This window comes from Rana temporaria, unplaced genomic scaffold, assembly GCF_905171775.1.
Source record: "Rana temporaria unplaced genomic scaffold, aRanTem1.1, whole genome shotgun sequence".
Taxonomy (NCBI): domain Eukaryota; kingdom Metazoa; phylum Chordata; class Amphibia; order Anura; family Ranidae; genus Rana; species Rana temporaria.
Window position 1 is genome coordinate 218,524 of NW_024404503.1, and position 24,896 is coordinate 243,419.

Consider the following 24,896-nt stretch of genomic DNA (forward strand, 5'->3'; position numbering starts at 1 on the left):
ATGTACAGAGAGCCACTAGAGGGCAGTCAGCCAATAGAGAGCAGTGATACTTTGTCTAAAACTCCTCAGCACCAATCCAGTTTCGTTTTACACACACCTCCTTGATTAGTGACCACCGTGAGAAATCTCCAAGTACTGTGGTTATCAGGAAACAGGCAACCAGGAAGTGTCCAGAACAGAGAGGATTTACAGCAACATCAAAGCAAAAACGAACAATGAGGACATGAAACCAGGACTGCAGCAAGGTAAAGGAAGCTATTTAGCTAAAAAAAAAAATTCCTTTAGTGACCCTTTAATGTCATGTGACAGTGGCAGTATTTTTTTTTTTAGGCCCCCCCCCCCAAAAAAAAAATTAAGAAAGCACTGTAAAAAAAAAAATACTGCCACTGTCACATGACATTAAAAAAAAGTATCGGTACTTGTACTCATCCCAAAAAAGTGGTATCGGGACAACCCTAATTCACATCTAGCATCGGAAGTTCAAACCGAACTCACAATCATACGTGTGTTGTCTGACCCGGAACATATTATTTCAAAGGGGGGGGGGGGGGGGTTAGAGTTGTAGACTCAGGAAAAGAAAATGTGTGTAATGGGGAAGAGAGAAGAATAGGGAGTAAGAGAGGAAGAAGGAATAAGAGACCAGAGTAAGGTATGTAGACTTTGCCAAAGGCGCTCGGTAACAAGAGGGACGTCATTAACCAACAACAATACAATTAGGGTTCCTTTACCCAAACAGTCCAGTACGCTGGGAATTTATCGGTAGATAAATCGGTGAATGCCGGGAGCTTTTCTATGTCACATAAAGTGTTTTAACAGTGTCTAACAGGCTAGGTGGAGTAGCAGAGTTCCATGTGCGGAGTATGACTAATTTGGCCACTAAGAACAGTTCTAGCGGGGGGGGGGGGGGGGGATTTTTTTTTTCCTTCTCCTGACTTCACCTGTCTTGGGAACATCCAATATTTGGGGGTGTAACAGGAGCCAGTATGATGGAGGGGTGAGTCTTGGACATGCTGGCTCTTGTAGTGTACAGGCAGTAGGGGGAACCATGTGTTCATTCAGAGACCTAAAATCAAAGCCCCCCCAAACAGGGCCTAATAAAAAAAAAATGGTAAAAAACACTGACCTACTGACACCCTCCACTGCCCTACTGACACCCTCCACTGCCCTACTGACACCCTCCACTGCTCTACTGACACCCTCCACTGCTCTACTGACACAGTCCACTGCCCTACTGACACCGTCCACTGCCCTACTGACACAGTCCACTGCCCTACTGACACAGTCCACTGCCCTACCGACACCGTCCACTGCCCTACCGACACCGTCCACTGCCCTACCGACACCCTCCACTGCCCTACTGACACCGTCCACTGCCCTACTGACACAGTCCACTGCCCTACCGACACCGTCCACTGCCCTACCGACACCCTCCACTGCCCTACTGACACAGTCCACTGCTCTACTGACACAGTCCACTGCTCTACTGACACCCTCCACTGCCCTACTGACACCCTCCACTGCCCTACTGACACCCTCCACTGCTCTACCGACACCCTCCACTGCTCTACCGACACAGTCCACTGCTCTACTGACACTCTCCACTGCCCTACCGACACCCTCCACTGCCCTACCGACACCCTCCACTGCCCTACCGACACCCTCCACTGCTCTACCGACACCCTCCACTGCCCTACCGACACCCTCCACTGCTCTACCGACACCCTCCACTGCCCTACCGACACCCTCCACTGCCCTACCGACACCATCCACTGCTCTACTGACACCCTCCACTGCTCTACCGACACCCTCCACTGCTCTACCGACACCCTCCACTGCCCTACCGACACCATCCACTGCTCTACTGACACCGTCCACTGCTCTACTGACACCCTCCACTGCTCTACCGACACCCTCCACTGCCCTACCGACACCCTCCACTGCCCTACCGACACCCTCCACTGCCCTACCGACACCGTTCACTGCTCTACTGACACCCTCCACTGCTCTACTGACACCCTCCACTGCCCTACCGACACCCTCCACTGCCCTACCGACACCCTACACTGCCCTACCGACACCGTCCACTGCTCTACCGACACCCTCCACTGCTCTACTGACACTCTCCACTGCCCTACCGACACCCTCCACTGCCCTACCGACACCCTCCACTGCCCTACTGACACCCTCCACTTCTCTACTGACACCCTCCACTGCCCTACCGACACCCTCCACTGCCCTACCGACACCCTCCACTGCCCTACTGACACCCTCCACTGCCCTACCGACACCGTCCACTGCTCTACTGACACCCTCCACTGCTCTACCGACACCCTCCACTGCCCTACCGACACCCTCCACTGCCCTACCGACACTGCCCACTGCCCTACCGACACTGCCCACTGCCCCACTCTGCAGTTTTTATTTTTTTGTGCTATAAACAAGAAAAAAATATTTTTTACTTTTTGCTATAATAAATATCCCCCATGAAACTGTCCTCGTCAGTTTAGGCCAATACTGTATGTATTCTGCTTCATATTCTTGGTTAAACAAATTGCAATAAGCGTATATTGATTGGTTTGCGCAATAGCGTCTATAAAATAGGGAATAGATTTATGGCATTTTTAATAAGATTTTCTGATAAATTAAATTTTAGTTGTCATTAGGGGTGTAACGGATCAAAAAACTCACGGATCGGATCGATCCTCGGATCAGGAGTCACGGCTCGGATAATTTTCGGATCAGCGCAAAAAAAAAAAATGTGTGTGTGTTATATATATATATATATATATATATATATATATATATATATATATATATATATATATATATATATACACACATACACATACACATACACACACACACATTTCACGGGTGGATTAAAGAGGAAGCAGGTGAGGCTGTTTGGGACTTGTTAAAAGTACAATCTTGATGTTTTTACAGCTCTATATATATATATATATATATATATATATATATATATATATATATATATATATATACACACATATATATATAATTATATATAGCTGTAAAAACATCAAGATTGTACTTTTAACAAGTCCCAAACAGCCTCACCTGCTTCCTCTTTAATCCACCCGTGAAATGTGCTCTCCCCCCCCCCCTCCTCCTCTCACACTAGTGCTTCTCTGCTACTATTCCCTCTCCATGTCGGCTTGCCAGAGCCCAGTGCACAGCGTGACACGCCTCCCCGGGGAGGCGTGTCACGCTGGGCTCTGGCAAGCAGACTGGGTGGAGCAAGATCGCTCCGGAGCTAGGCCGAAGCCGGGGACTTTCCTAGGCCTAGGCTCCGGAGCGCTCCGCGGATCGCGGGGTGTGCCGATCCGAACGGGGTGGCCCGTTCGGATCACGGATCGGTGACGATCCGTTACACCCCTAGTTGTCATGATATAAAATAATGAATGTGAGGGGCCTTTTGGTGGGCGTGATTATTATACAATCTGATGCCATCTAAGAGCGATCCTGTCTCATTTTCTCATTTGCTGGAGGAGCACTGTAGTGTAGGGTGACCACATTTCCAAACTACCATTCAGGGACCCCCCCCCCCCCCCTTCCCAAAAATCAGCTTGTGCTGTAACGAATGTGCTGTAGGAGGGTTTGGGGGGATTTGAACAAGGGGGGGGCATTGGGTGAATGTATGTGCTAGGAGGGGGGGGTGAAAATTTCTGCTTAGGGGGATTTGTGCTGGGAGGAGGATTGAGGAGGGCAGTGGCAGCTGGTGCTCAAAATTTTTTTTGGGGGGGGGGGCGCAAACAAACGAAAAAAAACAAAACAATTGCAGCCTCACAGTGCCCATCAAACGCAGCCACTGTGCCATCATACGCAGCCACTGTGCTATGCCAAAAGCAGCCACTGTGCCATCAGTCACTGTGCCATACCATCAAACACAGCCACTGTGCCATCCTTTGTTATCACTGTGCCCATCAATTGTCACCACTGTGCCCATCAATTGTCACCACTGTGCCCATCAATTGTCACCACTGTGCCCTGTAAAATGCCGTTATTCAGATGGTTGGCGCTCACCAGGGGGGCGGCCATCTGAATAGTGGGCGGCAGCGACAATACTTGGATTCATGCAATGCATGAATCTATGTATTGTTAATCCGTGGTGGTGCAGGAGAAAGAGGGGGTGGCACTCCTGCGCCCTCTATGGACGCACCGCCACTGGAGGAGGGGGATCTGTGCTAGAAGAAGTGATTGGGGGGATTTGTGTAGGAGGAAGGATTGCAGGGATTTGTACTAAGAGGAAGGATTGGGGGGAATTTGTATAGGAGGAAGGATTGGGGGGGGGGGGGGGGGGGGATTTGTACTAGGAAGAAGGATTGGGGGCATTTGTGTAGGAGGAAGGAGTGGGGGGGATTTGTGTAGGAGGAAGGATTGGGGGGATTTGTATAGGAGTAAGGATTGGGGGGATTTGTGTAGGAGGAAGGATTGGGGGGATTTGTATAGGAGTAAGGATTGGGGGGATTTGTGTAGGAGGAAGGATTGGGGGGATTTGTATAGGAGGAAGGATTGGGGGGATTTGTGTAGGAGGAAGGATTGGGGGGATTTGTATAGGAGGAAGGATTGGGGGGATTTGTGTAGGAGGAAGGATTGGGGGATTTGTGTAGGAGGAAGGATTGGGGGATTTGTGTAGGGGGAAGGATTGGGGGGATTTGTACTATGAGGAACAATTGGAGGGGATTTGTGTAGGAGGAAGGATTGGAAGGGATTTGTGTAGGACGAAGGATTGGAAGGGATTTGTGTGGGAGGAAGGATTGGGGGGGGATTTGTGTAGGAGGACGGATTGGGGGGGGGGGGGGGGGGGGTTTTGTAGGAGGAAGGATTGGGGGGGATTTGTAATAGGAGGAAGGATTGGGGGGGGGGGGGGGGGTTGTGTAGGAGGAAGGATTGGGGGATTTGTGTAGGACGAAGGATTGGGGGGATTTGTGTAGGAGGAAGGATTGGGGGGATTTGTGTAGGAGGAAGGATTGGGGGCATTTGTGTAGGAGGAAGGATTGGGGGGGATTTATGTAGGAGGAAGGATTGGGGGGATTTGTGTAGGACGAAGGATTGGGGGGATTTGTGTAGGACGAAGGATTGGGGGGATTTGTGTAGGACGAAGGATTGGGGGGATTTGTACTAAGAGGAAGGATTGGGGGATTTGTACTAAGAGGAAGGATTGGGGGGATTTGTGTAGGAGGAAGGATTGGGGGGGGGGGGGGGTTGTGTAGGAGGAAGGATTGGGGGATTTGTGTAGGACGAAGGATTGGGGGATTTATACTAGGAGGAAGGATTGGGGGGGGGGGGTTGTATAGGAGGAAGGATTGGGGGTATTTATGTAGGAGGAAGGATTAGGGGATTTGTGTAGGACGAAGGATTGGGGGGATTTGTGTAGGACGAAGGATTGGGGGGATTTGTGTAGGACGAAGGATTGGGGGGATTTGTGTAGGAGGAAGGATTGGGGGGATTTGTGTAGGACGAAGGATTGGGGGGATTTGTACTAAGAGGAAGGATTGGGGGGATTTGTGTAGGGGGAAGGATTGGGGGGATTTGTGTAGGGGGAAGGATTGGGGGGATTTGTGTAGGGGGAAGGATTGGGGGGATTTGTACTAAGAGGAAGGATGGGGGGATTTGTGTAGGGGGATGTATCGGGGGGATTTGTGTAGGAGGAAGGTTGGGGGGGATTTGTGCTGAGAAGGGAATTAGTGCTGGGAGGAGGATTTTTGTTGGGGGGGGGGGGGGGGGGGTTGTGCTGTGGTGGGCAATTTGGGGGAGTGGATTTTTGCTAGAAGGGGGAATTGGGGTGGGATGTGAGTTGGGAGGCGGGATTGGGAGCAAAGATTTGAACTGGGAGGAGGGGGGCCCTGTCAGGTAGGCCTCTGTGATTTCTATGCCCCCCCCCCCTCTTGGGTAACACCAGACCTCTCTATACCCCCCTACTCCTAGATAACATAACCACTATACCCACACCTCCCGACATTTTGAGATGGGAATGAGGGACACCTACGAGCAAACATATGTAGGCATAGGACACGCCCCCTGCCACACCCCCTTAAAGGAGAATTAGCCAAAAAAAGTTTAATTACATCCACAAGGGCATTTTTTTTTACCACTACTATTCCTTTATATTGGCTTTAAAAATGTACAAATGCAGCAATTTAGAAATTGGATGAAAGGTTTAGCACGGGGAAACACTTTTTGAAAGATAAAACGTGAATTCTATATACAACTATATAGATCAGACCAAAATGAGGGACACATGAGGAGGAAATAGGGACAGAGGGACATTGCTCCAAATCAGGATCTCTGTGCCCCCATTGGGTAGTGTGTGCCCCCTAACAGGGATCCCTGTGCCCCCATTGGGTAGTGTGTGCCCCCTAACAGGGATCCCTGTGCCCCCATTGGGTAGTGTGTGCCCCCTAGCAGGGATCTCTGTGCCCCCATTGGGTAGTGTGTGCCCCCTAGCAGGGATCTCTGTGCCCCCATTGGGTAGTGTGTGCCCCCTAGCAGGGATCCCTGTGCCCCCATTGTGTAGTGTGTGCCCCCTAGCAAGGATCTCTGTGCCCCCATTGGGTAGTGTGTGTGATCACTGTGGGGTAAACACATATTGTAGATATCGCTTCAAAGCAATCGGCGGTGAGTGAGGCGGCAGGGGGCGGGGTCTATGTCAGCAGGAAAGCTGCTTTTGGTCCAACCAGAAAGGATCACAGTGACTGCACATGCTCTATGCGGCCCCCTGTATCCTAGCAACGGTAAACACTGGCCGGCCGGGCCGCCCACTCGGTGGAAATCCGTGACATAAGGACGCCGTCCGGTCCAATCCGGATACAAACACAGGATGGGAGACCCAATAGATACCAGCCCAGGAGACTCTCGTGTGGCCCCTACTGGTCCCGGGGCCCTCAGGTATGGCCAGTCCACCCCTGGTTACATTCCATTTATTGATTTCATGTACAATAAAGTACATTTTGTATTTTTAGGTTATACTTTGTCGTATACTTTGGGGCCTTGTTATTATGTCCTTATGGCAGATTCTCCTTCCTGCCGTCCCTTTTCTATAGGAATTGGGGGATAGGGGGGGCAAATATTCGAACTGGGAGGAGGAGGGGGGGCCCCTGTCATGTAGTGTGGCCCCTGTCAAGTAGGTTGTTGGGGGCCCCTGTCAGGTAAGGTGTTGGGGGGGCCCTGTCAGGAAAGGTGTTGGGGGCCTGTCAGTACACTTTTAAGAGACCTGGGGGTCCCCAGGGGCCCGGATGGTCACCCCCCTTTTTTTTTTCAATTGTAAGGGGTCCGGAGGTTCCCAGAGGCTCGGAGGTCACCAGGGCCCCGGATGGCAACCCCCCCCTTTTTTTAATTGTTTTATTTTTTTATTTTGTTTTTATTAAAGGGCCCAGAGATCCCCAGGGGCCTGAAGGTCCACAGGGCCCCAGATGAAAACCCTCATTTTTTTTTCCTTTTATAAAAACAATTTTTTTAATATTTTTTTATTAAAGGGCCCGAGGGCCCCGAAGCCCCGGATGGCAACCCCCCCTCCTTTTTTTTATAATTTTCTTTTTAATTGTTTTTATATATTTTTTTTGTTTGTTTTTATTAAAGAGCCCAGAGGTCCCCAGGGGCATGGAGGCCCCCAGGGCCCCGGATGGCAACCCCCCTTTTATAAAAAGATAAATAAAATAAATATATATAAAAAAATGTAAAAAAAAAATTGCCACCCCTTTTTTTTTATATAAATTTTTTTAAATGTATTTATTTTTTATTAAAGGGCCCCCTTTTTAAATAATTTATATATATATTTATTTTATTTGTAAGGGGCCCAAAGGTCCCCAGGGCAACCCCCCAATTTCTGGCATCTCCCCCCCCCCCTTCTCAATTCACGGCAAGCTTGGTTCTCTCCAGGGGGCCCATGTCTGAAGCTGTGTAAGGGGCCCCTGGGATCTCTAAAGAGAACTCTAATCCCGATTGTGATTGACAGGTCACATTACACAACATGCCGGTCCAGCTCGTGCCCCCCCCCCCTTCTCAATTCACGGTAAGCCCCCCTCTCCTCCCCCCTGGGGTTCTCTTCAGGGGGCCCATGCTGTGTAAGGGGCCCCTGGGATCTCTAAAGACAGCTCTGATGCCGATTGTGAAAAGTGATTTCTCTTCCCTCAAATCAGAAAGGAGAGAAAACACTGACAGGTCACATTACACAATATGCCGGTCCAGCCCCCCCACATACACACGGTGAAATTACTGCTAATGAGACTTACTGTGTCTCCAATGGATGGACGATGGAAAATCAGTCGACCTAGTCTCTGATTAGTTCTCTGGGGGGCGCTTTGCCGGTCGTGTGGAAAAAGCTTCCAGAAAAAGCTTCAGCTCCGCCGGAGTAAGTACAACAAAATGGCGCCGCTCCGCCACCGCGTACCAAGTATGACTCATCCGACGCTCCGCCCCCCCGTTTGACCAATCCGAGGAAACGCGTGTCTCGCATCACATTAATAGTCCTTTCCCGCGCGGCTCTGCCATGGCCGCGAGGAGGGCTGAGCTGATAGATAGCTGGAGAGAGGATTCAGCTTCCTCCTCCCTCCAGCCTGAAGGTGGCAATAGAGAGCGCCGCTTTGCAGTGAGGACAGGCTGTCTTCTCCCTCAGTCTCTTTCACCATATCACATGACTGAAGGAAGGAGATGTTCCGCACAGTGTGTCTGTAAGTACAAGGGGGGAGGGGAGACAACTTACCACAGACCTTCCCCCTCTACTCCCCACACAACCCCCAGACACCCCCCCCCAGACACCCACTCTCTTCCTCACCCCCCCAGACACCCCCCTCTATTCCCCCCCCCCCCCAGACACCCCCTCTCTTCCTCACTCCCCCCAGACCCCTCCCCTCTCTTCCTCACCCCCCCAGACACCCCCTCTCTTCCTCACCCCCCCCAGACACCCCCTCTCTTCCTTACCCCCCCAGACCCCTCCCCTCTCTTCCTCACCCTCCCCCCCCCCAGACACCCCCTCTCTTCCTCACCCCCCCCAGACCCCTCCCCTCTCTTCCTCACCCTCCCCCCCCCCAGACACCACCCTCTCTTCCTCCCCCCCCCCCCCAGACACCCCCCTCTCCCCTGCACTGATCTGAGGACCAATGAGAAGTGTTGATGATTGTATTGGTGATCACACTTATTGGTAAAGGACATGTGTGGTCACCTTGGTGTTCTGTAAGCACAATATTCACATATCACACAACATGCTGGATTGATCATGTGACAGGAATAGCAGCACAACTCCTTGGGCAAAGTTATTGTTACAACTAAGGCCCCTTTCACACGGACGCACCGTATGTCCGCTTTCTCATCCATCCGTTTACGGGTGAAAAGGGACATACATTGGTCACTATGAGATTGCGGGTGTCAGCAGGTGAACATGCGCTGACACCCGATCTCTCCCGGTGCCGCAATCCTCACATTCTGCAGACGGAGGAACTCCCTATTTTTCCATCCGTCATCGGATCGGATCTGGTGAACGCGGACAGATGGTCCATGTTCATCCGATCCCCCCATAGGGGAAAGCGGAGATCTGACAGGGTGGTCCCTGCACAGTGTGCGGGGGGCCGCCATGTCATCCGCCGGCTCAGCGAGGCGATCCCCGCTGAGCAAGCGGAGGTTCACGGGGCAGATCATCATGGATCGGTCCCGTGTAAAAGAGGCCTATCTCTAGTAGATGCTCTGGTGTACAGCCTCTGCATAGTGATCGGTGACTGCTCATCGCTTTCCTCCTGCAGCACTTCTACGGGATCAGTTGCAAATGTTAATGAAAAATAAGTGGTCTGTGGGCTCCTCGTGATGTGCGTCATCCTGGGGGAGGGGTTAAACACCTGCGATTTTTCCAGGTCGGGGAGATTTGTACATTTTTGCACAATGCCTTTAACCACTTAAGACCCAGACCATTATGCAGGTTAAGGACCAGGCCCCTTTTTGTGATTTGGCACTGCGTCACTTTAACTGACAATTGCGCGGTCGTGCGACGTGGCTCCCAAACAAAATTTACGTCCTTTTTTCCCCACAAATAGATCTTTCTTTTGGTGGTATTTGATCACCTCTGCGGTTTTAATTTTTTGCGCTATAAACAAAAATAGAGCGACAATTTTGAAAAAAAAATGCAATAAGAGTACCTGTCACCACCTATTACTGTCACAAGAGATGTTTGCATTCCTTGTGACAGCAATAAAAGTGATCAAATAAAAAAACAAAAACATAATTTAATATTAATAAAATAAATAATTAAAAAATGTTAAAGCGCCCCCCGTCCCCGCGAAGCTCACGCAACAAAGAAAACGTATATGGAAGTCACGCACGCATATGTAAACAGTGTTTAAATCACACATGTGAGGTATCGCCGCGATCGTCAGAGCGAGAGAAATAATTCTAGCACTAAGCCTCCTCTTTAACTCTAACCTGGTAACCGTAAAAAAAGTTTAAAGCGTCGCCTATGAAGATTTTTAGGTACCGTAGTTTGCCGCCATTCCACGAGTGCATGCAATTATAAAGCATAACATGTTTGGTATCTATTTACTCAGCGTAACATCATATTTCACATTATACAATAAAATTGGGCTAACTTTACTTTTTAATTTTTTTTTAATTCATGAAAGTAAATCTTTCCCAAAAAGTTGCGTTTAAAACACCGCTGCACAAATACCGTGTGACAGAAAATATTGCAACAATCGCCAAAGTAATTTTCAAGCAAAAAATACGGATTTTAACTTGTAAACACCAAGGGCCAGATTCTCAAACGAGATACGACGGCGTATCTCCAGATACGCCGTTGTATCTCTAAGTTGCGCGGTCGTATCTATGCGCCTGATTCTTAGAATCAGTTACGCATATATTTCCCGTAGATCCAACTGGCGTAACTGTGTTACACCGTCGTATCGTAACTGCATATTTACGCTGCCGCTAGGTGGCGTTTCCGCCGAATTCCGCGTTGAGTATGCAAATTAGCTAGATACGCGAATTCCCGAACGTACGCCCGGCGCAGTACATTTACGCCGTTTACGTTAGGCTTTTCCCGGCGTATAGTTACCCCTGCTATATGGTGGCGTAAGTGCGGCGTACCAATGTTAAGTATGGCCGTCGTTCCCGCGCCGAAATTTGAAAAAGTTACGTAGTTTGCGTAAGTCGTCCGTGAATGGGGCTGGACGTCATTTACGTTCACGTCGAAACCAATGACGTCCTTGCGGCTTACTTTGGAGCAATGCACACTGGGATATTCCACGGACGGCGCATGCGCCATTCGGGAAAAACGTCAATCACGTCGGGTCACAGTACATTTACATAAAACACGCCCCCCCGATCCAAATTTGAATTAGGTGGGCTTACGCCGGCCGATTTATGCTACGACGCCGCAACTTACGGAGCAAGTGCTTTGAGAATACAGCACTTGCCCGTCTAAGTTGCGAAGGCGTAACGTAAATCGGATACGTTACGCCGCCGCAAAGATACGCGGTTCTATGTGAATCTAGCCCCAAATGTCAGAAATAGGCTTAGTCATGAAAGGGTTAATTATTATTGTGATGTGATGGCACTGATGTATGTTTTTCACTAAGGTGATTATTTGTTTATTGAGTATACATTAGGCTTTCAACACTAGTGAGTGCTGCACGATTAAAATGTTTTTTTTGGTTGATTGATTTATTTGTGTTAAGCCCTGTACACACGATCAGTTTGTCTGATGAAAACAGGTTTGTTTTCCATAGGTGAAAAAAAATAGAACATGTTTTAAAATCTTCCTATGAATAAAAAACCGATAGAAAAAAACGAACGTCTGTGTGTCAAAAATCCATGCATGCTCAGAATCAATTCGACGCATGCTCGGAAGCATTGAACTTCATTTTTCTCAGCACGTCGTAGTGTTTTACGTCACCGCGTTTGGACACGGTCGGATTTTTGACCGATGGTGTGTAGGCAAGACCGATGAAAGTCAGCTTCATCGGATATCCGACGAAAAAATCCATCGGATTAGATTCCATCAGATATCCGATCGTGTCTACGAGGCTTTAGAAAAGCACATAAAGGGCTGACAGTTTACACTTACTGGGGTAGATTCAGATAGAATTGCCTATCTTTAGGCGGGCGTAGCGTATCTCAGATACACTACGCCGCCGTAACTCAGAGAGGCAAGTACAGTATTCACAAAGCACTTGTGCCTAACTTTGCACCGGCCTAACTTAATTTCCTTGGCGTAAGTGGAAGTGGGTGTGACCTTATGCAAATGATGTTCTGAACGTGGAGCAGTGATTTACGCCCTGCGTATCATGAACGGAGCATGCTCAGTACGTTCGTTCCCTTCTGAGCATGCTCACAACTATGCCGGCCCAACTTGCAGAGATACGCCGGCCCAACTTACGCCCAGCCGATGCAAAAGTACATCCAGTTTTATTCCCCCCCCAGGGAAGGTACTTTTGCTGTGAGATGGCTGCTCCCGTTCCCCACGGGCAGAGGAGGAAAAAAAACTTTAACACCCAGGAGATGTCAGCCCTCATAACAGCAATGGAGACTTATGACCATCAGGGGGTACAGGCAGTACACCTGTAAGGGGCCCGGGGGTCCCCAGGGGCCCGGATGGGAACCCCCCCCCCTTTTTTGTATAAAAAAAATATATTTTTTTAATATATTTTTATTTATATTTTTATTTATATTTTTTTGATGGACAAGAAAGCCTGGCTTGCAGTCTCTGCTCTAATTCATTTCAAAGGTGTTCTATCGAGTTGAGGTCAGGACTCTGTGCAGGCCAATCAAGTTCCTCCACCCCAAACTTGCTCATCCATGTCTTTATGGACCTTGCTTTGTGCACTGGTGAGCAGTCATGTTGGAACAGGAAGGGGCCATCCCCAAACTGTTTCTACAAAGTTGGGAGCATGAAATTGTCCAAAATGTCTTGGTATGCTGACGCCTTAAGAGTTCCCTTCAATGGAACTAAGGGGCCAAGTCCAACCCCTGAAAACAACCCCTCACCATAACCCCCCTTTCATCAAATGATTTGGGCCAGTCCACAAAGCAAGGACCATAAAGACATAAATGAGTGAGTTTGGGGTGGAGGAACTGGACTGGCCTGCACAGAGTCCTGACCTCAACACCTTTGGGATGAATTAGAGCAGAGACTGTGAGCCGGGCCTTCTTGTCCAACATCAGTGCCTGACCTCACAAATACACTTCTGGAATAATGGTCAAACATTCCCATAGACACACTCCTAAACCTTGTGGACGGCCTTCCCAGAAGAGTTGAAGCTTTTATAGCTGCAAAGGGTGAGCCAACCCAATATTGAACCCTACAGGCTAAAGGATCGCACACACGATCGGATATTTCGATGGACGTGTTTTGTCGTATAATCAAACCGTCTGTACGCTCCATCGGACAAAAGAGCAGAAAAACTACGTAGTTTCGTGAATGTTGGCTGAAAAGTTCACGGCCAGTGCCTTTCGGACAAAAATATATATATAATTATTATTATCATTATTATTATTATTAAAGGGCCCAGAGGTCCCGGATGGAAAGCCCCCTTTATTTGGTAATTTATTTTTATAAAAAAAAGGGGGGTTGCCATCTGGGGCCCTGGTGGCCTCCGGACCCCTAAAAAAAAATGTATTTTTTTTTTTTTTTTAACGGGGTTCCCATCCGGGCCCTCTCCAGCTGACTTGAGCAAGTCTGGTGCAAAGTTACCCCTGCTTTATGAGGGGTAAGTTTAGGCCGGCCAAACAGCTTAGCCTGTGCCGAACGGGTCTATGTTCGGGAACCGGCATTTCTCCCTCATTTGCATAGGAAATCAATGGGTTCGCCAGATGCGTCCGGCATAAATATGCACCTAAGGGGCCAGATTCACGTAGCTCAGCGGATCTATATATGGCTATATCACAAACCACTTACCTCCAAACTTGCGACGGCGGATCCTAAATCCCCCAGCGGAATTCAAATTCCGCGGCTAGGGGAGTGTACTATTTAAATCAGGCGCGTTCCCGCACCGATTTAAATGCGCATGCGCCGTCCGGGGAATTTCCCGGCGTGCATTGCTCCCACTGACATCACTAGGACGTCAGTGGTTGCGACGTGAGCGGGACTTGCGACGCGCGTGTTCGTGAATCGGCGTACGCAAACGACGTAGGAAAATTCTAATTTGACGCGGGAACGCCGGCTATACTTAACATGGCTGCGCCTGATAAAAGAAGGGGTAAGTATACGACGGAAAACCGATACGGAAACGACGTAAGAACACTGCGACGGGTCCGCGTACGTTCGTGAATTTGCGTATCTCGCTGATTTACATATTATTTATCGTAAATCAGCGGGAACGCCCCTGGCGCCATTTTTAAATTGAAAAAAAGATCCGACAGTGTAACACATTGTAACACTGTCGGATCTAGCCCTATCTATGCGTATCTGATTCTATGAATCAGGCGCATAGATAGGACCAGTGTAAGTCAGAGATACGATGGTGTATCTGTAGATACACCGTCGTATCTCTTTGTGAATCTGGCCCCAGATGTGCAGGCGTAGGCAAGTTACGCCGGTCGGGAATAGCCTATTTTGGTGCGTATCTAGTTCTGTGGGTACGGTGCATAGATATTCCGGCACAAATTTAGACTTAGGCGGCACATCTCGAGATAGACCGGCTTAAGTCCTACCTGAATCTGGCCCACTGAGTTCATAAATGTACCCTTTTAGCCCAGGAGGGCCTTTTTAGAAAATACTTGTGCAACTGGTTACAGGGAACATTGGAACATTCACATTAGTCCCTACTTCTGAAGGAGCTTACACTCTTATGGCCCTGCCATGGTCATATACACACATGGACACACACACAGTGGGACTGATTTGAGTAGAAAGGAAATGACCTACCAGCATGTTCTTGGATTGTGTGTGGAAATCCAAACAAGCATAGTTGCCACTTGCCAATATTGTAAAAAGATTTATAGGGACACTTGTTTGCATGTGGGTGGAGCCTTGTTATAATTAGAGGGTGGTGCATCCATTTGTAGGTGTGGAATAGCAAAACAGGAAAAGGTGTCACGCAGAGGGGGCAGGCAGCTGCGAAAAATCTGGAAAAACTGAATTTCCTGGGACATTTCCCGGGAGACGCTAAAATTGGCAAAAAGGTCCAAATCCCGGGAATGTCCCGGGAAATTCGGGACAGTTGGTAAGTATGCACAAGCTCAGAGAGAATAAACTCCAAGTGGCCAGTGTCCTGGGTAATTATTAAACAAAGATGCCAAGTGCTGCGAAGAAAAAGGGTGAGTTGCTGTGGTGTACCTGCTGCATTGTTGGTGTCCACAGTAGATTTATAAAAGATAATCACATAATCCACGTCCCCTACGGGATCATTTGAATTACGTGCGCTTACGCCGGCCCCTTTTACGCAACGCCGCCGCAAATTACGGAGCAAGTGCTTCGTGAATACAGCGTTGCTCCTATAATTTACGGCGGCATAGCGTAAAGACGAGACGCTGCGCCGCCGTATCAGTGCGCGCCCCTACCTGAATCTGGGCCAATGAAAATTTAAAATATTTTTCTCTTTCGTTCATAGATGGACACAGCCTTCATTGACCTTAGGGTTATGCTTCTTCCTACCAGGAGATTTAGGCAGAATTCTACAGCACTTTTTTTTCTCGCTTTTTATTAAGGTCACTATCGCCTACTTTACACCTTCCCTCCTCGGAAGCTTCTTCCTCGCCTGCTGCACTGAGTGGAAGCTGTGGGGATTCTATCAGTTCTGATTGCTCCGGTTTGGCCGCGTCGCTTCTGGTACGCGGACCTAATGCGTCTGGTGGCAGATGCCCCCTAGCGTCTTCCCCTGGAAAATGATCTTCTGATACAGGGTCTTAGCGGCGTGGCTGTTGAGAGCCAGGGGCTTAAGGACCGAGGCCTATTGGGCTCGGTGGTCTCTACCGTGCTGCGTGCACGGAGGTCTACCTCACGTAGGTTATTTTCCTCATACATGGAAGGCCTACATCTCTGTGTGTGGGGAGATGAACTGGCACCCCCGTACTTACGTGGTGTCCCGGATCCTGCTGTTCCTGCAGCGGGGAGTGGACCAGACTCTTGCCTTGAGCACGATCAAGAGTCAGATTTCTGCTCTGGCTGTTTACTTTCAGCGTCCCTTGGTGGCGCACTCCTTGATTCGCACGTTTGTGCAGGGGGTCCGCCATGTGGCCCCTCCGGTGCGCCCTCCACTGCCTTCATGGGACTTGAATTTGGTCCTCTCGGCGCTTCAGAATGCTCCCTTTGAGAACATTCGGGAGATCCCTTTGCTGACTGTCGCAGAAGGTGGTCTTTCTGGTAGCTATTACCTCTATCAGACGAGTGTCTGAACTGGCGGCCTTGAGGAATATTTTTTCTTCCCCTTATATAAGCTAACCTTTTTTATTTTATACAATTTTGATGGGATTGTGAGTGACTGTTGCTCAAGAGGAAGTCATTCATTCACCTACATACTTGTTTCTCTGCCCGCCCGCAGCCCTCTTTTCTTCCGAAGGTCGTTTCGGCCTTTCACATTAACAAGGACATTGTTCTTCCATCCTTATGTCCTCAGCCGAAGAACCCGAAGGAGGCCATTTTACATTCTCTGGATGTGGTTCGGGCCCTTTGAATTTACTTGTCGGCAACAGCTCCGTTCCGGAAGTCGGACTCGCTGTTCGTGTCTGTGTCCGGTCCCAGTAAGGGCCTGGCAGTCTCGTCGGCCACCATTTCCAGGTGGATCCGACAGGTTGTGCTTCAGGCCTATGCCCTGAAGGGGCGGGCGCCCCCCTTTCGGGTCACGGCGCATTCGACCAGGGCGATCGGGGCCTCTTGGGCTTCCGACACCAAGCCTCTGTGTTACAGGTGTGTAAGGCTGCGACCTGGTCGTCGGTCCACACTTTTTCAAAGTTTTATAAGGTGGATGTGAGTGCATCTTCTGATGCCTCCTTCGGCCGCAGGTGTTACAGGCGGCAGTTTAAGGTTGGAGTTCCTCCGTTGAGTAACGGTTTTTGTTTGGGGTGTAACCTGTTTTTGCTGTGTTATTTTTCCCACCCCTCAAATTTTTTGACACTGCTTGGGGACGTCCCTAAGGTCAATGAAGGCTGTGTCCGTCTATGAACGAAAGAGAAAAAAGGATTTTTGTACTCACCCTAAAATCCATTTCTCTGAGTTCATAGACGGACACAGCACCCACCCCTCCTTTGTTTGTACTGCTTGTTACGAACTGAGGCTGCTTGAGCAGGGTGTGGGTTATGCCTGGGGGAGCCACGCCCCCTGGGAGGAGCGGCATGAAGGAAAGGTTTTAACACCTTAAGTGCTGTAGAATTCTGCCTAAATCTCCTGGTAGGAAGAAGCATAACCCTAAGGTCAATGAAGGCTGTGTCCGTCTATGAACTCAGAGAAATGGATTTTACGGTGAGTACAAAAATCCTTTTATTACATACTTTCAATAAGTAACATAACATACTTTCAGAAGTGTTATAAACATAATAATGTAATATAATTCAAATCATTCAACCTATGCAAATAATACACCTGTCAGCCTAGATAGGACCATTAGAGCCCGTTCACACAGGGGCAACTCGTCAGGCGACCCAGCCGCCTGACAAATCGCGCTCCGCTCTATTCAATAGAACCGTTCTAATAGGAGCGATTTAGAAAAAGGTTATTGTACAACTTTGGGGGCGACTTGCATTGACTTCAATACAGAAGTCATTTTGCAAGTTGCCTCTCAAGTTGTCTTGAGATCGCCTTGCTGAGTCACCCCCAAAGTCGTGCCGCCCCTGTGTGTACCGGCTCTTAGGCTTTGGGCTTATATAAAAGTTCTAGACTTGAGCAGCTATTAAGAAATAAAGTGTATGTCAAGCTGATTTAATTTTTTTAGGATAATATCGGGATGGATTAAGACCCCTGTAAAAATGTTCTGCCCTCTGGGGCTGTAAACTGTGGCCAATGGTTTCACCAGACAGGAAGTGAGGGGAAATCTACAGGGACGCAGGCATAAATTAAAAGCTGATGGAACTTCTAGTCTTAACTTATTATAGCAAAAATTCAGAAATGTTTATTTCTGTCAAAGTTGCTGTTTCGAAACCTTAACCACTGGCCGACCGCACACCGTCATTATACGGCGGCAGGTCGGCTCTCCTGGGCGAGAGCCCGTAGCTATACGGCGGCTCTTTGAGCAGCCACTAGGGGGCGCGATCGCCGCCGGGCACACGCGATCGCTCGTTACAGAGCGGGGACCGGGAGCTGTGTGTGTAAACACACAGCTCTCGGTCCTGTCAGCGGGGGAAATGCTGATCTTCTGTTCATACAATGTATGAACAGAGGATCAGTGTTTCCCCTAGTGAGGCCACCCCCCCCCCCCACAGTAAGAACACACCCAGGGACATACTTAACCCCTTCCCCGCCCCCTAGTGTTAACCCCTTCACTGCCAGTGGCATTTTTATAGTAATCCAATGCATTTTTATAGCACGGATCGCTATAAAAATGCCAATGGTCCCAAAAATGTGTCAAAAGTGTCCGAAGTGTCCGCCATAATGTCGCAGTACCGAAAAAAAATCGCTGATCGCCGCCATTACTAGTAAAAAAATATATTAATAAAAATACCATACAAATACCCCCTATTTTGTAAACGCTATAACTTTTGCGCAAACCAATCAATAAACGCTTATTGCGATTTTTTTTTACGAAAAATATGTAGACGAATACGTATCGGCCTAAACTGAGGGGAAAATTTTTTTTTTATATATTTTAGGGGGATATTTATTATAGCAAAAAGTAAAAAATATTCATTTTTTTCAAAATTGTCGCTTATTGTTTATAGCGCAAAAAATAAAAATCGCAGAGGTGATCAAATACCACCAAAAGAAAGCTCTATTTGTGGGAAAAAAAGGACGCCAATTTTGTTTGGGAGCCACGTTGCACGACCGCGCAATTGTCAGTTAAAGCGGCGCAGTCCCGAATCGCATAAAGTGCTCTGGTCTTTGGGCAGCAATATGGTCCGGGGGTTAAGTGGTTAATATCACTTCCTGTCTGGTTTCAGTATGTATGGGGAAATATTCCGATAATAATGAAATCCAGTACAGTACAATACAGTGGTTCTGATTCTTCCCCATTCTACTAAAAACAAAGCAAAAATATTTCTGCAAGGCTTTTACTTGAATTAGCCAAAGACAAATTTATGAATAAATGTGACTTAATCATTTTTTTGTGTTTTCTTCTGCTGAATAATAGACACATTACACATGGCAAAACTTGTGACACACGACTTACATGTCAGCCGGTAAATGCCCATTCCTTGACTGACCAAAAGCTCTTGCTAAGATTGTTATCCACGACTCCATTAATAAAGTTTTATTGAGAGGCTGCAAACAAACAGTTCAGACTACAAAATTAATGAAAAAGCAGCAGGGGGTGCGATTACATTTCTATTTGCTACGGTCATATACAGGCTTTACAGTAGTGGGTTTCTTTTCCAAGCACTGATATGTTGAAGTAGAGGAGAAAGCTTGAACTCTCTCCTTTAGAAGATGACTGCAGATATGAATATATTAGAATATTTTAGAAATGTAATGGTGAACCTGTTATATAAGCATTATAAATATTTTGGTGGTGTCTTTCTATCATTAGCCGAAATCCCTGCTCATCTGTCAGCATCTATTTCTAGTTCCATTTTGGAGTTGGGTTTCTGAGCCAAGTTGGGGACTTTCTTGAGTGGCAGGTTTCCTTTATGATCTTCATTACTATCACCTTTATTCTCAGTTCTGAGATATTCCCCATTATGATACGGAGACGTCAGGATCACTTGTGCAGCCTTTGGATTGTCCCTCAAAAAGACGGCGTTGTGTCTGGTGTTTGGAATAGGAACCTGAAAGCGCAGGGAGGAAATAATTGGTTTCACTGGGCGGTCAAAAAAATGTTTGTACATGGAACTGTTGGTGTGCAAAGTAGAATACAGAATACAGTAATGATCATTATTACTATGTACCAATTGTTATTTAAAACACACCTGTCATGAGAGATAAGCTACTTAACCAGTCTCCCTCTACCTTTTTACCCTACATGAGCACTTGAAATAATTTACAGGATTCACAGAATCTCTGCAAAAATGTATATATCAGGGGTCAGTGGGAAGAATACATTTGTGTTTGGAAAAGAATAGGCAGCTAAGACAATCATTGGTATAAGTGGCGGCTGGTGCTCAAAATGCAAAAAATTGCAGCCTCACTGTGCCCATCAATTGCCGCCACTGTGCCCATCAATTGCCGCCACTGTGCCCATCAATTGCAGCCACTGTGCCCATCAATTGCCTCCACTGTGCCCATCAATTGTCGCCATTGTGCCATCAATTGTCGCCACTGTGCCATTAATTGTCGCCACTGTGCCATGCCATCAAATGCAGCCACTGTGCCATCATTTATCGACACTGTGCCTATCAATTGTCACCACTGTGCCATGCCATCAAACACAGCCACTGTGCCATCAATTGTCGCCACTGTGCCCATCAAGTGTAACCACTGTGCCATGCCAAACACAGCCACTGTGCTCATCAATTGTCGGCACCGTGCCCATTAATTGTCGCCACTGTGCCATGCCATTAATTGTCGCCACTGTGCCATGCCATTAATTGTCACCACTGTGCCCTGTAAAATGCTGCCAGATTGCCCCCTCCCCCCTGCCCGGCACTTACCTTTCTGGGGTCAGCCATACTCCTTCCACTGTCCCTTGATGTATTCTCCCGTCGTCGATGATGCTTCAGCCAATCAAGTTACCAGTAACCAGACACGGTGAACCTGATTGGCTGAGACGCCTGTCAGTGTTAACCAGGAAACGCACACCCCCTGCATCCCCTGGTTAACTATTTGGAAGCCGATTACAGCCCACAGGCTGTAATCGGGAAGCCTATCGGAGCCGCTGGCTCTGATGGACACTTCCAAAAACAAACCAACTGCTGTTATTCAGATGGCCAGCGCTCACCAGGGGGCCGGCCATCTGAATAGTGGGCAGCGGCGACAAAACATAGATTCATGCAATGCATGAATCTATGTATTGTTTCAGTGGCAGTGCAGGAGAGACGGGGCGACGTTTCTGCGCCCACTATCGATGCACCGCCACTGATTGGTATCATTTAGCACTCTGTGCCAAGTGGTGTTGGACCTGGAACTATGCAAGCAATATCAGATGGGGCTGATGCAATCCCCCAAACAACCATTGAAGGAACCCTAGTGTTCCACAGAACATTGGTTGAGAATGGCTTTACTAAGCTATCCTTACAGAGGCAAAGACTGTAACTCCAGGTTGGAGGGCATAATCCACTGCTGCAGGGACCCCTGGGACTAAACCCTAGGTCCTGCTGTATAGAGATGTATTTACTTGTCCAACAGTCAGTCTTAAGGCCTGGCCACACTATATCCAATAATCAAAGATGACCAACTTTTTAGATGTTCAATCAGTCCAGCCCAACTTTTAAAAAATGTGTGAACCCTCAAATTTTGAAATTTAGTAGCAAGAAATCGATTCCACTACAAAATTACAGATTATACCAAAGTGGAAACCTGCAATTTCACTCATAAAGCTATGATATTTGCTTGAAAAAGTCTGGTATAGATTTGGATGGGGGGAGGGGAGGACTGACATAAAATGAGGCATAGTTGTTGAGGACGCTGCGGATGGCAGCTCCTTAACAACCAGTTATTTGCTACTTGTTAACCCCTTTGCCTTCAAGAGGTGGGGTGGGGTTTATGATCATCTGACAGCCGTGATTGGCTCTCATGGTGATCACTTGATCGAATTTTCGCTTTTGGGAGCGCTCAAGGCAAATATGCACCTGCTCTGCGCCAAAACCCACCCAACGAGAGCCCACGTATTTGCGTGCTGTCTGCGCCTATGGGTTAAGGACTCCAGCGGCTGCCTGCTCCTTAACAACCAGCTCTTGCCTAGTTGTTAAGGATGCTGGCAGGTGCCGTCTCCTTGACAATCAGTTAAAATGAACTTCTGCATGCCACTACTTATTTAACACATGCATCAGGATTCTCGCTTAAATGCCTAGGGAAGAGCTGAGTGATGTCACATCGAACAAGCCCATCCGCTCGCAGCAATTGTTTGTGGCTGGTGCAGCATTGCTTACCAATATACACACTGTCATTCCTAGTGTCAGGTATGACAATACAAGATGCTATTTTTAACTGAATGTCAAAGGATTTTATACTATGTGGTGCTTCCCTTTCTTACATGGCGATGGAGAGTTTTGAGATACTGGTGTAGCCCCTGATATGCTGGAAAGGCACATTACCCATCAATTAAAGTGAGGGTTCACCCTAAAAATTAATTTTTAACATTAGAGCCAGCATAGTAAGGGCATATACTTTCGGCAGTTTTTTTTTTTTTTTCTCCGTACTTACCTTTATATTCTGATTTGGTCCAGGGCTTCTGCGTTCTGATGACTCCGGGACTGGGCGTTGCTATCCCTGCCTCAGGGTTCCGATGACTGCGGGACTGGGCGTTCCTATCCTTCCGTTCGATGATTGACGGCTTGTGAAACAGGTGACCTGTCGCACAACGCGCGTCACCAGATTTCCAGAAATAGCCGAGCTGCGAGTCGGCACTATACGGCGCCTGCGCCCGCCGTGTAGAGCTGACTGCGCAGGCGCCGTATAGTGCCGACTCGCAGCTCGGCTATTTCCCGACGGTCTGGTGAGGCGCGTTGTGCGACAGGTCACCTGTTTCACAAGCCGTCAATCATTGAACGGAAGGATAGGAACGCCCAGTCCCGCAGTCATCGGAACCCGGAAGCCCTGGACAAAAACAGAATATAAAGGTATGTACAGAGAAAAAAAAACGCCGAAAGTAAATGCCCTTACTATGCTGGCTCTGCTAGATGTAATATTAACATTTTTTTGGGTGAACCCCCGCTTTAATATTGGTGTGAAATGATTGAAGAGCGACTAATTAATTCAGCAATTTATCTATAAGTGACCCATTTTATGCTGGGATTTGTAGGTAAATACCCAGAATCATATGGTGGAGTACACATGGTGTGGATTTTTCCCCCTCAAAAGAAAAGAACAGTACTTTACACTTTATGGTGGAGTAACCTTAAGAGATAAAAGTCTTTTCTCACAGATTACCATTTTTTTATGGGCACTGAGGACTTTTTGTGATTGATTATTTGGTGAATCCACTTCTATTTATTTCACTTCCTTTTTTTTTATTATTTTATTATGAATTGCATATACACTGAGGACTATTTTGGTATGAATATTTTATATGAAATGAAGAACCTCTTACTTTTACACAAAACATATTTTTTAAGCACTATATATTTTTTATTAATTGCCATTTTATAATATGTATTGATTGATCACACTTTGTTGAATTTTAGTTATTAGGAGGTAAATATTGGATTTCTATAGATTTTTGGGTACGTTTTTTAGCAATAATTTATGAATGCAGTCACACTTTTGTGCTACTATTGTATTCCTTTGCGTTTTTTAATGACTGCAGCTCTTGTTATTGACTCACAGAGATACCCATGGCACAGATTATTTTGATAGACTGACAGCAGAAGTGGAGCCAAGAACGACAGCGGTGAAATCCCAGAAGAAGAGGTTTGGGCCGCTCTGTGAAATACCAATACACAGTGCAGGTGAGTATAACATATTTATTATTTTAATTTAAAAAAAAATAACTTTAATAATACTTTAAAGCCCATTGCGCTCTTAAAAAAAGAACTGCAGTCTGCTCACATAATTTATAATAAAAACATCTTGAAGCTTCCCTCAAACCACTTTGCATATTATTTTATATATACTGCGATTCTGTACTTCCCAAATATGCTGCAGAAATCTCCCTCCACTGAGTCTGGCTGCAACCATTTTAACTGTGGGCAGCTGAAGCTCCTGCCTGTTCACTTCCTGGATTTACACAGGCACACCTCCAGCTCTGCAGCCCTGCAGCTCTCATTGGCCCTCTTATGACTCACCCCTCCTCCCTTCCCAGCAAACTCTCACGAGAGTGAGAGAGCTGTGCATGATGTCATAAGCCTAGGCTAATGACCAGACAAGAAACAGGAAGTGGGCTGTATAAGGTATCTACTAGCAGAAAGAAAAATATTTTACTATCCAAAGTTAAAACAACAAGCGAAGATGATTTAATAGATAGAAATATTGAAAAAAAATTACTGAAGGTCCACTTTAAGGGTAAGGGCTACTTTTCAAAAGACGATCTGTACACTGCTCTAACAGCCTGTAAGCATCATAATGCTTGCAATGGCAAGTGGTCATTGGTCAGCATGGCTCCTGACCAAAGAGCATCACTTTTGATTCTTCTTTCAAAAGGGCACCCCAGAAGAATAGATTCTGATTGATCAGCACAGTCATATAACGTCCTGTCATTGTGAGCCTTATGACGCTTTCAGGCTTTGGGGCTTCTAAAAAAGTGCACAGTGTATGGAGTTTCTTATGCAAAAGTAAAGGTACCCTTTAACTACCAAAAAGCGCCTTTCCCATTGACTCAATTGTGGTGACATTTTACCAAATTCTCAAACAACTTCACTCCTTATCCCCCCCCCCCCCCCCCAAAAAAATCAAGAAAGTTGTGTTAGAAAAAGGTGTCCGGTATGGTGCTTTGAACACATATTCATTTCATGGGGCTCGTTCTAACACAACGTGCATTGACACTCAAAATAATGTGTGTAACGCACATGAGTTAACGCACCGCAAATATGTAAATAAACTAACACAACCCAACCAACTGAAATCCCTCCACTCACCCCTTCTCTCCATACAAGGAGGTGAAAAGGTACCAGCCGTCCCTCTTTCCTATGCCATGGCACACAACTTTCATCATTAGAGAATGTTTCTTGGTACAGGGCAACAGCATAGAGATATACAGTTCATATTTATCCACAAA

The 24,896-nt window shown here is 47.3% G+C and overlaps 1 protein-coding gene across 3 annotated transcripts in view; it reads right to left on the reverse strand.

The window, feature by feature from the left end:
• Positions 1-19,126: 19,126 nt before the first annotated feature.
• Positions 19,127-24,896, reverse strand: part of LOC120922018 — an 80,812-nt gene continuing 75,042 nt past the window's right edge. For all 3 annotated transcript variants that reach the window (XM_040334553.1, XM_040334552.1, XM_040334554.1), the window contains one exon: positions 19,127-19,854. In XM_040334553.1, the coding sequence (XP_040190487.1) occupies positions 19,630-19,854 (225 nt within the window). In that variant the 3' untranslated portion in view covers positions 19,127-19,629. The remainder of the gene's footprint in view (positions 19,855-24,896) is intronic.